The 18059-nt window shown below is 38.8% G+C and overlaps 1 protein-coding gene across 1 annotated transcript in view; it reads right to left on the reverse strand.

Annotated features, from left to right (window-relative positions):
* Positions 1–125: 125 nt before the first annotated feature.
* LOC128639628 (sodium- and chloride-dependent neutral and basic amino acid transporter B(0+)) overlaps positions 126–18059 on the reverse strand; it is a 75879-nt gene continuing 57945 nt past the window's right edge. The window contains exons 10-14 of the mRNA XM_053691758.1: positions 17268–17386; positions 15713–15812; positions 14598–14707; positions 13155–13322; positions 126–1403 (exon numbers count right to left, since the gene is read on the reverse strand). Coding sequence (XP_053547733.1) covers positions 1242–1403; positions 13155–13322; positions 14598–14707; positions 15713–15812; positions 17268–17386 — 659 coding nt within the window. The 3' untranslated portion in view covers positions 126–1241. The remainder of the gene's footprint in view (positions 1404–13154; positions 13323–14597; positions 14708–15712; positions 15813–17267; positions 17387–18059) is intronic.

Consider the following 18059-nt stretch of genomic DNA (forward strand, 5'->3'; position numbering starts at 1 on the left):
ATAGCATTTTTATTGTTAGGCTAGTGAGGGGGGATAGCGGATAGAGGGTTAGACAGTGCGGGCTATGTTAGGGAGGCGTGTTAGACAGTGCGGGCTATGTTAGGGAGGCGTGTTAGACAGTGCGGGCTATGTTAGGGAGGCGTGTTAGACAGTGCGGGTGTTTTAAACTTTAGTCAGGTTTTATAGGCGCCGGCAGATTCTAACGTGGCGCAAGTCACTGGCGACGCCAGAAATTTGTACTTACGCAGATTTCTGGACATCGCTGGTTTGTGAGACTTACGGCACGTTAGCATCTGACGGCGACCTATATGGGATGGCTCGAGTTGCGAGCTGAAACTGCGGGCGACGCCAGTTCCCTCGCTTGCGCCGCAAACTGCGATCGATATCGGATCGCGCCCCCAGTGTGATAAAGCAGAGATAAGGTAATAAAATGTTGATTTTCCATTGTTCTCTCAAAGTATTAGTGATTGTTTTAAGGACAGATATAAGATAAAGAAGCAGGTATATGTGCACAATGTGATACAGTAATGAGATCTGATTATACCTACAAGTTCAACCCATTTTATTAGGTTGTGGCTTCAAAACACAAAACACTTAAAAAGCTAATTTTCATACATTTTTTTACTCTGCAGTTGGTAAAAAAAGCAATTGTAAACACATTAAGGGAAAAACTATTTTACAGTATACTGTCCCTTTAAGGCACCACCTTTGTTTTATGTTTTCACATACAGATAAGCATGGAACAACACTGCATTGCATGACAATGACAAATAAATCAGCATGTGTTTGGCATTATACTGTAAATGTATTACTGTGCAATACTTTCATGATCTATGACATCATCGAGCTACAAATCTGTACCATATAAATAAACAAAAAACTGGGAACTTAACAATTTTGTGATTTTAACCATTTAGTCCAAATCATTTAACCCCTTAGCTACTAGATAGAAATTGAACACACTGTGTTTATACTGCTATCCAAGCACAGACAGGGTTAAAGAAAACTACCTCAATTTAAGCATTATGTAAGATGGGTTTCTATTTTTTCCCTGATTTATGCTTGGCACGTGTATATGTGCAACCAGCTTTGTATTGTAAGACCTATTGTCAGTGCAACCGGAGATTAAAGTAGTACTTGAATGCAAGTAGTACCTTATCCATCAAATTAATACATACAACACCTAAACATCTTCCTCTTTCCTAATATCACACTGAGGTTTGCCTTTAAGAATATTTACACTAGGAAAATGCTTTGTTGTCAAAGCCGTTTAATCCTCCTTCAATGGTTGGTATTTCCAGTCCTTTACTGTCTTTATGGCCTGTATCTTTGTATCTTCCAGTACGGTATTTCTCCAAAGCAGGTCCCCAATCTGGGGTTGGGCGACAGATTCGGATAAAGCGCTGTAATACAAATGATATTATTAGTGCCATTTAGTTATGCATTTGTATTAACAAAACATAAAATAATAAAAACTGTCTGACTTTTAGTAGCGTGGTCCATTGTTAGTGCGGTAAATGTAACAGGTGAATGTAAGTAATCTCACTATTATTATCATCTCACTATGGGCCGATGATTAACAACTCGCCGGTATAGAGCTAAATCATACACAATCTTTGGGGTCTGTTTTTGAGCATTAAATGACAATGAAGATAAATGATTATCAAGCTAAAATTTACATTTCTTTGAGGGACATTGCAGTACTTATATCATCTCACCAGTAGTGAGAGCTTTAGATTATAAAGGCCATTACTTTTATTAATACTAAAGAGTTTTAATAACGATGGATATCTGATTAAGCATTTACATTGCAAAAAACAACAAAAAAACGTACTATTGACTCTCACCTAGATTAAGAGTTTTGCGTTTTGGTATTAAAGCTGAAAAAATTGCCATTTTAGCGGAAAAAAAGTAACGCAGCTATTACGAGTCTTGTCGGTATAGCTGTACCGCAAGCATTTTAGCCTGTAGCGCAACGTTAATCCCGCACTCAAAAAAATGAAGTTTTTGCGTGGGATTTCCATAGCGCTGGTATTGCAAGTTGTGCAGTGAGGCTAAAACGCCTGTGTTACAGCCTATACCGACACAATCCATACCGCCATCTGAGAGCAGTAGTGATGAGTTTTGCGCCACAAAAATGTTTCACAAAACTCATAACTAAAGTGGTACAGAGTACACTAACACCCATAAACTACATATTAACCCCTAAACTGCTGCCCTCCCGCATCACAAACACTATTTAAAACTTATTAACCCCTTATCTGCTGCCCGCCCACATCCCTGCCACTATAATAAAGTTATTAACCCCTATTCCGCTGCTCCCTGACACCGCCGCCACTAACTAAACCTATTAACCCCTAAACCGCCAGCGCCCCACATCACCACTACTAAATAAACCGATTAACCCCATAAACCGCCAGCCCCCCCACATCACCACTAATAAATTAAACTATTAACCCCTAAACCTATCGCCCCCTAACTTTAAATTAAAATTGCAATATTCCTATCTTAAAATAAATAAAAACTTACTTGTGAAATAAAAAAAACACCTAAGTTTAAACTAACAATTAATCTAACATAACTATTATACTAAAATTAAAATAACTACCAATTAAAAAAACTAAATTATACATTAAAAAAAACTAACACTACTAAAAAAATTGTCTAAAATTACAAAAAATAAAAAATACTAAATTGCAAAAAATAATAAACACTAAATTACGAAAAATAACAAACGAAATTATCCAAAATAAAAACAATTATGCCTAATCTAATAGCCCTATAAACATAAAAAAGCCCCCCCAAATAACCCCCCCTAGCCTACAATAAACTACCAATAGCCCTTAAAAGGGCCTTTGTAGGGCATTGCCCTAAAGAGATCAGCTCTTTTATCTGTAAAAAAATACAAAGACCCCCAACAGTAAAACCCACCACCCAACCAACCCCCCAAAATAAAAAGCCTAACTCTAATAAAAAACTAAGCTACCCATTGCCCTGAAAAGGGCATTTGTATGCATTGCCCTTAAAAGGACATTCAGCTCTTTTACATTGCCCGGAAAAGGGCATTCAGCTCTTTTACCTAAAGTCCAAACCCTAAGCTAAAAAATAAATCCACCCAAAAAGATTTAAAAAAAACCTAACACTAACCCCCGACATCTTCTATCTTCATCCAGGCGGCATCTTCTATCTTCATCCCGGCGGCGTCTTCTATCTTCATCCCGGCAGAGTCTTCTATTTTCATCCTGGCGGCATGGAGCTGATCCATCCTTGAAGATATCCAACGCAAACTGCCAATAGGATTTCAGTAGCTCTCATCCTATTGGCTGATTTGAATTTCAAGAATCAAATCAGCCAAGAGGAATGCAAGGGATGCCATTTTGAAAAGGCTCCCTTGCATTGAAGATCCAGTGTACGGCGCTGACCGTATAAAGAGGACACTCCTGTGTGGGTGCCAGGAATCAGACTAAGACAAGAAGTGCAAAAATAATCACACCTTTATTAATAGAAAAAAAATAATAAAAAGTCCACAAGTCAAATAACAAGCCAGGAATCAAAACCAGAGCTGGTAGTCAGACGAGCCGAGTCAGGAGCAAAAGCAAATAGTCAGACGAGCCGAGTCAGGAGCCAAAGCGAGTAGTCAGATGAGCCGTAATCAGGAACAAGGAGAACAGTAGAGTCAGGAACAAGCCAGGGATCAAGAACCAGGAGGGACATCAGAGAGCCAGGTAATGCACAGGAGCTCTCACAAACAGGTCTGAGACAACGCAAGGGCAAAGCATACTGAACAGAGGCCCTTTAAATAATAAGTGATGACATCACAATTATGAGACTGCATCCTGTCTCACACGGATGATGTACACCAGTCTGGCCAAAAAAGGAAGTGCAGGAAATGTGCAGCATCACACAGTATGCACCAGAGTCAGCAAGAGAGGTGAGTAAAATGGCTGCCAGCAGCACATGGCAAACAAAGCAGGGAAAAAACCCTGACAGTACCCTCCCCTCAATGACCCCTCCCCCGCGGGAGGACAAAAGGTTTATTGGGGAAACGGGCATGGAAGGCACGAAGGAGGGTGGGAGCATGAACATCAGAGGAGGGAACCCAGGAACGCTCCTCCGGAACGGAGCCCCTCCAGTGAACCAAATACTGTACATGGCCCCTGGACATATGAAAGTCAATAATGCTGCTGACAAAGATAGGACGGGGGCGAGGCAACACAGTGGTAAACCGATTACAAACCAATGGTTTCAAGAGGGAGACATGAAAAACATTGGAAATGCGCATTGCAGGAGGAAGGTCAAGAGCGTAGGCCACAGGATTGACCCGTCGGAGTATTCGAAAAGGACCAACATAACAGGGAGCCAGTTTATTGGAAGGCACACGAAGATTCAAGTTGTGGGAGGACAGCCAAACTCTCTCACCAACCTGGTAGGAAGGCACGGGCAGACGCCTACGATCAGCCTGGAGCTTTTGGCGCTGCATAGAACGATGAAGGCAATCCTGAATCTGCACTCACGTGGAACGGAGTTGCCGGAGATGCTCCTCCAAAGCCGGAATTCCCTGAGACATGAATGAATCAGGCAAGAAGGATGGTTGAAACCCATAATTTGCCATGAACAGGGATAACTTGGAGGAAGCATTGATACCACTATTACGAGCAAACTCTGCCCAAGGTAACAGTTCAGACCAATTATTTTGGTGATCTGAGACATAGCAATGGAGGAATTGTTCCAGAGCTTGATTAGACCGTTCCGCAGCCCCATTGGATTGAGGGTGATATGCTGAGGAGAAGGAAAGCTGGATCCCCATTTGAGCACAAAAGGAACGCCAAACTCTGGAGACAAACTGGCTACCCCGGTCCGACACTATCTCCTTGGATAACCCATGTAAATGGAAGACCTCCCCGGGCAAAAATTGAAGCAAGCTCCTGAGCAGTAGGCAACTTCTTCAAGGGAATGCAATGTGACATTTTAGAAAAGTGGTCAACCACCATAAGGATAAAAGTATTTCCATTGGAAACAGGGAGCTCAACAATTAAGTCAATGGAAAGATGTGTCCAAGGACGCTCACCATTAGCAATAGGTTGAAGAAGACCCACAGGAAGACATTGAGGAGTCTTATTCTGTGCACAAACTGAGCAGGAGGCAACATACACAGCAACATCAGAACGAAGAGCTGGCCACCAGAATTGTCGAGTGACAGAGCAAATTATTTGGTTCTTGCCTGGGTGACCTGCGGTTTTAGGATAGTGGTAAGTGTGCAAAAGTTTAGTTTGAAGATTCTCAGGATCAAAACACTTACCACTAGGTTTCTCAGGAGGTGCATTGGTTTGTGCAGCCAGGATCTCCTCCCTCAAGGGAGAAGTCAAATTCATACGTATGGTAGCCAAAATATGGTCAGGAGGTGTAACTGGAGTAGGTACAGACTCCTCCTTGGACAGAGGTGAAAATTGTCGAGAGAGGGCATCAGCCCTAACATTCTTACTACCAGGCAGGTAGGAGACCACATAATTTAACCGAGACAAAAATAGTGCCCATCTGGCCTGTCGGGGCGACAAACGTTTTGCTTCAGATAGATAAGTTAAATTCTTGTGGTCCGTAAGAATGAGCACTGGCACGCTAGTACCCTCGAGAAGATGCCTCTATTCCTTGAGTGCCAAAATTATGGCCAGTAATTCCCTGTCACCAATTTCATAATTGCACTCCACTGGAGACAATTTCTTAGAGAAGAAACCACACAGATGCAAGGAACCGTCAGGTGTAGGACGTTGAGACAAGAGGGCACCTACTCCAGTCTCAGACGCATCGACCTCAAGAATGAAAGGCAGGACAGGATTAGGATAAGCCAGAACTGGAGCAGCAGAAAAGGCAGTCTTAAGGCTATCAAAGGCCTTAATGGTAGTAGGGGACCAATGGAGTGGATCATTCTCTTTACGGGTCATGTCTGTGATAGGTTTGACCAAGGAAGAAAAGTTTTTAATAAACTTTCTATAGTAATTGGCGAACCCCAAAAAACAATGAATAGACCGAAGACCAACTGGGCGAGGCCACTGCAGAAATGCAGATAATGTCAGGATCCATGGAGAACCCTGCAACGGAGATAATATAACCTAGGAAGGTTACTTGAGTTTGATGGAACTCTCGAGTTTATAAAACAGGCCGTTCTCACGTAGTCTTTGAAGAACCCGTGTAACATCAGAACGATGAGCCTCAAGTGTGGGTGAGTGTATGAGGATGTCGTCTAAGTACACCACAACACACTGTTGCAACATATCGCATAGGACATAATTAATAAATTCCTGGAAAACAGCAGGAGCATTACATAGGCCAAAGGGCATTACAAGATACACATAATGCCCGCTCCTGGTGTTAAATTATGTTTTCCATTCATGGCCCTCCTTGATCCTAACGAGATTATACGCTCCTCTCAAATCAAGTTTAGTAAAGACCGTAGCTCCCTTGAGGCGGTCAAAGAGTTCCGTAATGAGCGGAATAGGGTAAGCATTCTTAATGGTAAGACGATTAAGACCCCTATAATCGATGCATGGTCTTAACTTGCCACCCTTTTTCTTCACAAAGAAGAAGCCAGCCCCTGCAGGAGAGCAGGATTTGCAGAAGATCTCCCATGACAGAGCATCTGCAACATACTCCTCCATAACACAATTCTCCGCAACAGACAGAGGGTAAACCCGGCCCCGAGGAGGAATGGTTCCGGGTTGCAGGTCTGTGGCACAATCGTAAGACCGGTGAGGAGGCAACGTACTGGCATGCACCTTGTAAAAAACGTCTTGGAACTCTCGGTACTCCTCTGGCAATTGAGATACTGAAGACGTGCACAAGACTTTAACTGGTTTCTGAAGAGTGGAAATACATTGCGGAGACCACGACAACATTTCGGACCTGCGCCAGTCGAGACTGGGATTGTGCTTTTGGAGCAAGGGATAACCCAGAATAACTGGAAAATGCGGAGAGTTTATCACCTGGAACTGGAGGGTTTCAAAATGGAGAGCCCCAAAAGCCATGGATAACGAAGCAGTTTAGTGAGTAACGAGTGCGGGCTGAAGGGGCCTGCCATCAATGGCCTCAATAGCAAGCGGAACGGACCGAGGCAAAACAGGAATGGAGTGCTTTGTTACAAAAGCACTGTCAATGAAATAGCCCACAGCACCGGAGTCAACAAGAGCCTGGGTGACTATGAACGAGTTCACCCAGGAAAGGACCACTGTGACCAAAGGTTTTTGCTTTAGCGGTTCCGGGGACGAGGATAAACCACCCAAGGTCTGCACCTGACAGGACCTTAGGTGTGAGCGTTTCCTGGCTGTGTTGGACAAGACTTCAACGAACACGTAGGAGACAACGGAACAGGAGGCTTCCACAAGTGCTCCTTGAAAGAGGGCCTCTCACTTAGTCTGATGTAAATTAGGATCAAAAAAGACACCAATGCCTCGAGATCTTCTGGTAAATCTCTGGCAGCAACTTTGTCTTTAATCGCATCAGAGAGCCCATTAAAGAAGGCGGCAACAAGGGCTTCATTGTTCCCACCTACCTCTGCGGCAAGAGTACAGTACTCAATGGCACACTGAGCAACAGATCTTGTACCTTGCTGAATGGACATGAGTCATTTAGCAGCAGAGGAGGAGCGAGCCGGAACATCAAATACCCTTCAAAAGGAGACCACAAATTCATGGTAATTTGAAATCACAGGTTTATTAGTCTCCCACAAGGGATTAGCCCAGGCAAGAGCTGTGTCAGAGAGTAACGAGATGAGAAATCCCACCTTAGCTCTGTCAGAGGGAAACGCCTGAGGTAACATCTCAAAGTAAATGCCCACCTGGTTCAAAAACCCTCTGCACTGATTAGGATCGCCTCCATATCGCTGAGGTAGAGGTGCAGAACTGGACATGCTCCTGGTAGGACTAGGTGCAGCAGTGGAAACAGGAGCAGCCATAACTTGCGGGACACTTTGGTCCAAATGTGCAGTGCGAGTCAGCAGGGTTTGCAGGGCTAATGCAAATTGATCCAAGCGGTGATCCTGTTCATCCATCCTGGAAATTATGGTAGGTAAAGGTGGATTATTAGCACCATCAGGATTTATGGCCCTTGCTTAATGTCAGGGTGCCAGGAATCAGACTGAGACGAGAAGTGCAAAATTAATCACATCATTTTTTTTTAGATTAGGGTTTGGGATTTAGGTAAAAGAGCTGAATGCCCTTTTCAGGGCAATGTAAAAGAGCTGAATGCCCTTCTAAGGGCAATGCCCATACAAATGCCATTTTCAGGGCAATAGGTAGCTTAGGTTTTTGTTAGAGTTAGTTTTTTTTATTTTGGGGGGTTGGTTGGGTGGTGGGTTTTACTGTTGGGGGGTCTTTGTATTTTTTTTTACAGGTAAAAGATGATTTCTTTAGGGCAATGCCCTACAAAAGGCCCTTTTAAGGACTATTGGTAGTTTATTGTAAGCTAGAGTTTTTATTTTTTATTTTGGAGGGGCTTTTTTATTTTTATAGGGATATAAGATTATGTGTAATTGTTTTATTTTGGATAATTTCATTTGTTATTTTTCAAAATTTAATGTTTCTTATTTCTTATAATTTAGTATTTTTTTATTTTTTCGTAATTTTAGACTTCATTTTTTTTAGTAGTGTTAGTTTTTTTTAACGTGTAATTTAGTTTGTTTTAATTGGTAGTTATTTTAATTTTAGTATAATAGTTTAGTTTAATAGTTATGTTAGGATAATTTATAGTTTAAACTTAGTTTTTTTAATTTCACAGGTAAGTTTTTATTTATTTTAAGATAGGAATATTGTAATTTTAATATAAAGTTAGGGTGTTGTTAGGTTTAGGGGTTAATAGTTTAATTTAGTTTTTGCAATGTGGGGGGCTGGCTGTTTAGGGGTTAATAGGTTTATTTAGTGGCGGAGATGTGGGAGTCCGGAGGTTTAGGGGTTAATAACTTTATTTAGTGGTGGCGATTTGGGAAGCGGCGGAATAGGGGTTAATAACTTTATTATAGTGGCGGCGATGTCGAGGAGCGGCTGAATAGGGGTTAATAACTTTTATTAGTGGCGGCGCTGTCAGGAGTGGCAGATTAGGGGTTAATAACTTTATTTAGGTGTTGGCGATGTCGGGGGCGGCAGGTTAAGGGTGTTTAGACTTGGGGTTTATGTTAGGGTGTTAGGTTTAAATGTAACTTTTTGTTCCCCATAGACATCAATGGGGTTGCATTATGGCGATCGCCATTCCGCACTTCAGGTGTTAGTTTTTTTTCTAACACCTTCTCCCCATTGATGTCTAGGGGGGTAAGCATGCACGAGCACATCAAAGCAGTGCTTGGATTTTGTGCGGTATGGATCTTATCGCCACCATATCGCATGCACAAGGCGGCTTTTCAGAAACTTGAAATGGCAGCGCTATGGAGGGTGAAATAACGCAACTTTTGTTGCGTTCTTTTCACACCCTGTTTAGCGCAAAACTCGTAATCTAGGCGTCTATCAGTAAAGGGCGATACTTGCATTTGTTTCTTTATACATGTGAGTGACGCCACTGTCTACCAATAAAGTTAAGTGAGAGTTCTACTCCTCAGCCAGAGAGCTCATCAGTCTCCAGACTTCATTGTACAAAGACATACACTTCCTCTTAACTTTAAAATCAAAATAAACAATTTTAACGTAACCTTTTTATACAAAAAATATTTTAACATTATTCACACAATGGGCATTTTGAGCATGTAATGTCCCTTTAAAGGGACACTGAACCCACATTTTTTCTTTCGTGATTCAGACAGAGCATGCAATTTTAAACAATTTTCTAATTTACTCATATTATCAATTTTTCTTTGTTCTCTTGCTATCTTTATTTGAAAAAGAAAGCATCTAAGCTAAGGAGCCAGCTAATTTTTGGTTCAGCACCATGGACAGCACTTGTTTATTGGTGGGTTAATTTATCCACCAATCAGCAAGAACAACCCAGGTTGTTCACCAATAATGGGCCGGCATCTAATCTTACATTCTTGCTTTTCAAATAAAGATACCAAGCGAATTAAGAAAAATTTATAATAGGAGTAAATTAGAAAGTTGCTTAAAATTGCATGCTCTATCTGAATCACAAAAGAAAAGAATTGGGTTCAGTGTCCCTTTAAGTACATTCTACAGAATTCCCATAATATGTACCTTGCCTGGCTTTTTATAGGTTTAACAAAGTCATTCTAGTTCATCAGATATCTCCATCATAAACCATTTTTAAAATTATTATTATTATAATATTATTTATGGTGCAGTAATACGCTCTATACTTTGCATGTGGACAATCCAACAGTAGCGTTCCTGTCCTTTAGAAAACACTTTTCCAACAATTTTTTACAGCTTTTTTTATACTGAGCTACTAATCTAATGGATTTGAACGTTTCAGAAGATTATGGGAAAAAAAAGGCCTAGATGCCAAACACATTTAAATAGCAATTCTGATCGACTGTAATTGAGGTAACTGTTAACAATATGTGTAACTACGGCTACCTATGACGGAAATTGTTTGAAAAACAAAACACAAAAACAAAACAAAAATCAGTAAAACATTTAATACCAATTCAGTTAAAGGGACAGTCTACACAAAAATGTTATTGTTTAAAAAGATAGATAATCCCTTTACTACCCATTACCCAGTTTTGCACAACCAACATTGTTATACAGGGAGTGCAGAATTATTAGGCAAGTTGTATTTTTGAGGATTCATTTTATTATTGAACAACAACCATGTTCTCAATGAACCCAAAAAACTCATTAATATCAAAGCTGAATATTTTTGGAAGTAGTTTTTAGTTTGTTTTTAGTTTTAGCTATTTTAGGGGGATATCTGTGTGTGCAGGTGACTATTACTGTGCATAATTATTAGGCAACTTAACAAAAAACAAATATATACCCATTTCAATTATTTATTTTTACCAGTGAAACCAATATAACATCTCAACATTCACAAATATACATTTCTGACATTCAAAAACAAAACAAAAACAAATCAGTGACCAATATAGCCACCTTTCTTTGCAAGGACACTCAAAAGCCTGCCATCCATGGATTCTGTCAGTGTTTTGATCTGTTCACCATCAACATTGCGTGCAGCAGCAACCACAGCCTCCCAGACACTGTTCAGAGAGGTGTACTGTTTTCCCTCCTTGTAAATCTCACATTTGATGATGGACCACAGGTTCTCAATGGGGTTCAGATCCGGTGAACAAGGAGGCTATGTCATTAGATTTTCTTCTTTTATACCCTTTCTTGCCAGCCACGCTGTGGAGTACTTGGACGCGTGTGATGGAGCATTGTCAAGCATGAAAATCATGTTTTTCTTGAAGGATGCAGACTTCTTCCTGTACCACTGCTTGAAGAAGGTGTCTTCCAGAAACTGGCAGTAGGACTGGGAGTTGAGCTTGACTCCATCCTCAACCCGAAAAGGCCCCACAAGCTCATCTTTGATGATACCAGCCCAAACCAGTACTCCACCTCCACCTTGCTGGCGTCTGAGTCGGACTGGAGCTCTCTGCCCTTTACCAATCCAGCCACGGGCCCATCCATCTGGCCCATCAAGACTCACTCTCATTTCATCAGTCCATAAAACCTTAGAAAAATCAGTCTTGAGATATTTCTTGGCCCAGTCTTGACGTTTCAGCTTGTGTGTCTTGTTCACTGGTGGTCGTCTTTCTGCCTTTCTTACCTTGGCCATGTCAATGAGTATTGCACACCTTGTGCTTTTGGGCACTCCAGTGATGTTGCAGCTCTGAAATATGGCCAAACTGGTGGCAAGTGGCATCTTGGCAGCTGCACGCTTGACTTTTCTCAGTTCATGGGCAGTTATTTTGCGCCTTGGTTTTTCCACACGCTTCTTGCGACCCTGTTGACTATTTTGAATGAAACGCTTGATTGTTCGATGATCACGCTTCAGAAGCTTTGCAATTTTAAGAGTGCTGCATCCCTCTGCAAGATATCTCACTATTTTTGACTTTTCTGAGCCTGTCAAGTCCTTCTTTTGACCCATTTAGCCAAAGGAAAGGAAGTTGCCTAATAATTATGCACACCTGATATAGGGTGTTGATGTCATTAGACCACACCCCTTCTCATTACAGAGATGCACATCACCTAATATGCTTAATTGGTAGTAGGCTTTCGAGCCTATACAGCTTGGAGTAAGACAACATGCATAAAGAGGATGATGTGGTCAAAATACTAATTTGCCTAATAATTCTGCACTCCCTGTATTAATATACTTTATAACATATAAACCTCTAAATGTCTGCCTGTTTCTAAGCCACTATAAACAGCCTCTTATCAGATGCTTTTTTATTTGCTTTTCACAACAGCTAGTTAATGTGGGTCATATACATAACATTGTTTTCATGCCCGGGGAGTTATTTAAGAGTTAGCACAACACAGTACTAAATGCAAGTCAATAGATAATAAATAAAAAGTCATGTGATCAGGGCTGTCAGAAGATGCTTAGATACAAAGTAAATACAGAGGTAAAAAGTATATTAATATAACTGTGTTGGTTATGCAAAACTGGGGAATGGGTAATAAAGGGATTATCTATCTTTTAAAACATGAAAAATTCTATTGTAGACTGTCCTTTTAAAGGGATATGAAACCCAACATTTTTCTTTTATGATTCAGATCAAGCATATAATTTTAAACAACTTTCCAATTTACTTCTGTTATCATATTTGCTTCATTCTCTTATACCCTTTGTTGAAGGACTAGCAATGCATTACTGGGAGCTAGCTGAACACATTAGGTGAGCCAATGACAAGAGGCATATCAATCAGCAGCTAGCTCCCAGTAGTACATCACTGCTCATAGCCTACATAGGTATGCTTTTCAAAAAAGGAAACTGACAGAACAAAGCAAATTTCAAAATAGAATTAAAATGGAAAGTTATTTAAAATTGCATGCTTTATCTGAATCATGAAAGAAAAATGTTAGGTTTCATGTCTCTTTCACTATGTATTAACAAAGATGGCGATATCAGTTTTTACTGTGATGTATAGGTTTTGTGCATTGCCGCATCTGCTTGTTCACCACTTACTAACAATAAAGTTACTTTATGAATAAATTATAACGATGATTCAAGCGACTTTAGCTATTAACAGGATGTTTAATATAAGTAAGCCTTACCTGCCACAGAGTTCCTTCAGCTTGTATCATTTTTTTAACTGCCAGTATAGGAATCCAAATGATGCAGAATATAATCATGCACCAGCCCAAAGCAACTCCCCATGCTGGATATTCCACAGTGCCATGCTTGGGCGTTTCTAGGGTTACCAGAGACCAGATTAAGATGGCCTATATGAGAAGATATAAATATGTTACCATTGCCTATGAGAAATATTTAGACTAATGTGTGCAGATAATGTATTTATTATGATACTAGCAGACACCTTTTATGCTTTAGGAAAGGTTCAGTTAGAAAACATCTAGCAGGTTAAAGTCATTGGCCCCAAGTTATCAAGGTCTGTCGGACCTGATCCGACAGTGCGGATCAGGTCCGACAGACCTAGCTGAATACGACGAGCAATACGCTCGCCGTATTCAACATTGCAACGCCGCCCCCTGCAGACTCGGGGCCAATGGGCCGCCAGCAGGGGGTGTCAATCAACCCGATCGTACTCGATCGGGTTGATTTCCGGCAATGTCTGTCCGCCTGCTCAGAGCAGGAGGACAGGTTATGGAGCAGCGGTCTTTGTGAGCGCTGCTTCATAACTGCTGTTTCTGGCGAGTCAGAAGACTCGCCAGAAACAGGAGCCATCAAGCTCCATACGGAGCTTGATAACTAGAGGCCATTGTGTCCAGCAATAAACCTGTGGTTAACACTCCCTATAAGAGCAGAAGGCCTTCAACTGGATCTGCATAGGCATCACTTAAAGAGATCTTCTATGGAAGGTTGCATGTAAATAGAGAAATATACAAAGCTCTGGTGCAAATGTGCTGAATAAATCTGTTATCTTTTTCTGGACCATGCAAAAATGTAAGAATTAATGGACTTATTTCTAGAAATCATGATATAACACAACCTTTCAAGCTAGGTCTTTTTTTTTAGGAATATGGAGTTTTGTAATAGATAGATAGATATTCCAATTTACAAAACATTACAATTAAAATGTAATTTTTACAATGTTAAAGAGCTATAAATATCTATCTATATAAATATTTATCTTTGATAAATATCCCCCAATGTGTGCTTTGGATAGCTTTAGTAACATTTAGAAATAACAGAAAATGTTATAATATTGCAAAGTATTACACTTCCCCAACCTGCCACTTGACTGGCAACATTGTGTGCGGAGAACACATTTGGATAGATAGATAGATAGATAGATAGATAGACAGATAGATATGGATAGATAGCTCAGATAGATAAATATATATCTCAGATAGATAGATAGATAGATAGATAGAGACAAACAGACACACAAACAGATAGATAGATAGATAGACATACAGACAGATTAGATAGACAGACAGACAGATATATATATATATATATATATATATATATTTGTAGATCTCATAGGTAAATAATGAGTTAAAATGTTGGTCTTTTTTTTTTTAGAAACTTACAGTTAGTAGTAGAGGAGTTATGAAAAACCATGTCATTCTCCACCACAGCCAGAAGATCCACGATTTCTGTCCTATCATCATTTCAATGTCTTGAATGAAGCGGTTACCACCTTAGACATAAAAACATAATAAAATGATTAAATGTTCTGACTTGCTTTTGATAAAATGTCAGAACTGAACTACTACAGGAGCTTCACAGTGACCCCTCAGTCATATTACAAAACATACCCACATCAAAACCCACCCGCCCCTTTCAACTTTGAAGATTGTCAATGGAATGAACAGTAAAATCTTCTTCTACGTGAGTTCTGAACCCTCATCATTCCATAATCTTAAAACTGCTACAAACTGAGATGCAGATTTTACAGTGGAATCTATATATAAAGTTTTTTGTTTTCCTGTATGTTGGGGTAAGCAAATATATCTGTACTTATTTCATACATTGTTTGTTTTAATAACATATAGATCCTTTTATGCCTTATGATATTCCTTAACTTGCCATATTGCTTCTTACAAATTACTAGAGAAAAAGAATATTACATTTTACTTCTAGGGACATGAAACTCAAAATATTTCTAGATTCAGGTATAATGTACAATTTTAAAAATATTTCCAATTTTACTTAATTCTCTTGACATCCTTGTTGAAAATGAGTTAGGTAGAATAATGAACACATATCTAAAGCACTTTATAGCCACATTTTTACATCACTTTTGATTATACAATCACTGCTGCCATCTAGTGCTCAAAAGTCTATAACACTGTCAAAAGCATATAGTGCTCTAGATACGTTCATACTAACTACCAGAACAAAGTACATTTGATCATAGAAGTAAATTAGAAACTTTTTAAAAAGTTTATGCTGTATCTGAATCATAAAAGAAAAAAATTGGAGTTGCACATGCCTTTTAATATTAACAATATACATGTTTTTACATACATCCTGGTTATAGGCTGTATCCCTTTAAACATATATTTTACTTGGTTTATCCCATTATGTTGTACGTACTGATATTCAGACTGATAATTTTATTTTAAGGAAAACATTTTTTCAGTTATGTCACCTCTGAATGCTGTTCTGATATTGTTTATACAAGACTGTTGCACACACTCACCATAAATCCAGCAGATTCCCACAAGTTCCAAGATTGCAGCAATAAGGATTCCCCATCCAGCACAGAAATAGTCAATTAGATCCACCCAGTAAATTCCTGACTAAAAAATAGAACATCGACAAGAGTCACAAATTATGATAACTTCCTCTAATATATTTGTAGGACAAACAGAAATAAAGCTGTGAATACTAAGCATTATGTGGAAAAGCTAACTGAATGAGTAGTTAAAGGGACAGTAAGTAGTAAATAAATGCCAGATATAATAATGCATTCAAATCAAATATTAGCCTGAGAATAATATGACAATGTAATTTTTAAAAGTATGTTGGATGTTTAAATATTGAAGATATACGTGTAAAATGTAGCCATATTGGAACCTAGGTATTCCCTTATCTGGCTCTTCTGCTTAGGACAATTAGATACAGATATGAAATAGTCAATAAAGGGGAGTATGCAAACAAGGCTCTGTAGAAGATAGGAATGTTAAAGTACCTATTTAGCAGGGTTTTCACACAGCCTTGTTAGCACACTTTTTTATTAACTGTTTATATCTGTCTCTAATTGTCCCTAACATAATAAATAAATAAATAAATAAATGTGTTGGTAACTTTAAAAAAAAAAAAAAAAAATTCTACTAACTTTGCAGAAAGATACTCCCATGAGTACAATATACAAGAACACAACACACTCTGTAGATAATTGATAAGTACCCCAGTTCTTTTTCATATAACTTTATTGGTTAGAAACCGCATAAAGACTTCCTTACCAATATGAAATGACATACTTTAAAGGGACAGTAAACACCATGAGATTTTTATATAAAATATTTAGTTATACATAACGAAACTAATTTAAAGTATGTTTTCACTATTTATTTTGTACCCTTTTCATATAATTATTTAAATAGAATATAATAATGAAAATTGAGCAATTTCTAGTTCTCAGAACATGGAATGGACCTTACTGAATTTTTAAGGCTAACTCTGATAGATATATGTCCATAATTGGCTTTTTCAGATAACTGCAAAACAATTCACTTACTAAATTTATAACCATTAATTGCCTTGTTGTCTGTGGACTAAAACCCAGATTGGCTCCTCCAAATTATGAATGTAGTTTCACTATTGAAAAAATAACGTTTTAAAAAAACGTTAAGACTTAGCTGATATGTTATTTTATAATAACACAACGGAAATGTCTAGTAATTAAGGTGTTTACTGTCCCTTTAATGAACCTAGTTAAAGGAACATGCTAGAGTAAAAATAATATTCTCTATTTTGTTAGAACCTTTTAGACAAATTCACTTTTTTATATACTATGTTTTTATTCCAAAGGAATAAACATATAGTTAATGATGAACTCCTGCAACATTTCACTTCTGCTTCAGATGAAGATACAGCCAGTAACTGTAGCATACACATGTATGCATGCTTCTCATTTGCTCATTGGCACCTTTGAATAGTAAAAAAAAAAAATATACAAATAAAATATTGCAGTATTTCACACTAGAATGTCCCTGCTTTTAAAAATATATACACTATAACAAAATGAATACCTGTGTCACACAGAGAAGACCAAGCAGGAAAAATACAACACAGGCTCCCACTGTCATAATGCCTCTCATTTTCTTCATTACGTGAGGGAACGCATCATGAATTGTTGTAGTTATGGTTTCTAAAAAAGAAACAGATTACTGTTATATTACATATAGCATCAAACTAGAAAAAATACAAACGTACAATATCCTCATAGGAGGTCCCTCTGGGTACAGAAAAAAATACAAACGTACAATATCCTCATAGGAGGTCCCTCTGGGTTACTTCCATACAAATTATGCTTTGTGGCGCCCCACTTGTCTTTTCAAAGAGAGACTAGAAAGATAGCGGCTCAGTACTGAAATTTAGCAAGACCAGTTGCACCTTACTCAAGATTTGCTCATATATAAAACATATAAGAGGGTAGACGTAAAGTTGGCTTGATAGATTGTGTTTAACTGTCTTAAGGAACAGACAGATGTATATAGTGCAAGATTACATCATTATACGTTAGATTACAAAGAAACGTGCAAACGTGTTTATTATCACACAATTGTTTGCATATAACTAAGTATTTAATTCACTACAAAGCCAGCTGAACACATCTAGTAAGCCACAAGCAAGAGTCATATTTGTATAGCCACTAATAACCAGGTAGCTTCCAGTGGTGAATAGCTTCTTTGGAGCCTCTCTAGGTATGCTTTTCAGCAAAAGATACTAAGACAAAGAAGGCAATTTTATAATCCATTTATACTTCTTCACTGGGTAAACTTATCAACAGTTATGGTTTCAAATATCACCCCTATGCTGAT

The sequence above is a fragment of the Bombina bombina genome, chromosome 1 (genome assembly GCF_027579735.1).
Source record: "Bombina bombina isolate aBomBom1 chromosome 1, aBomBom1.pri, whole genome shotgun sequence".
Classification (NCBI taxonomy): Eukaryota; Metazoa; Chordata; class Amphibia; order Anura; family Bombinatoridae; genus Bombina; species Bombina bombina.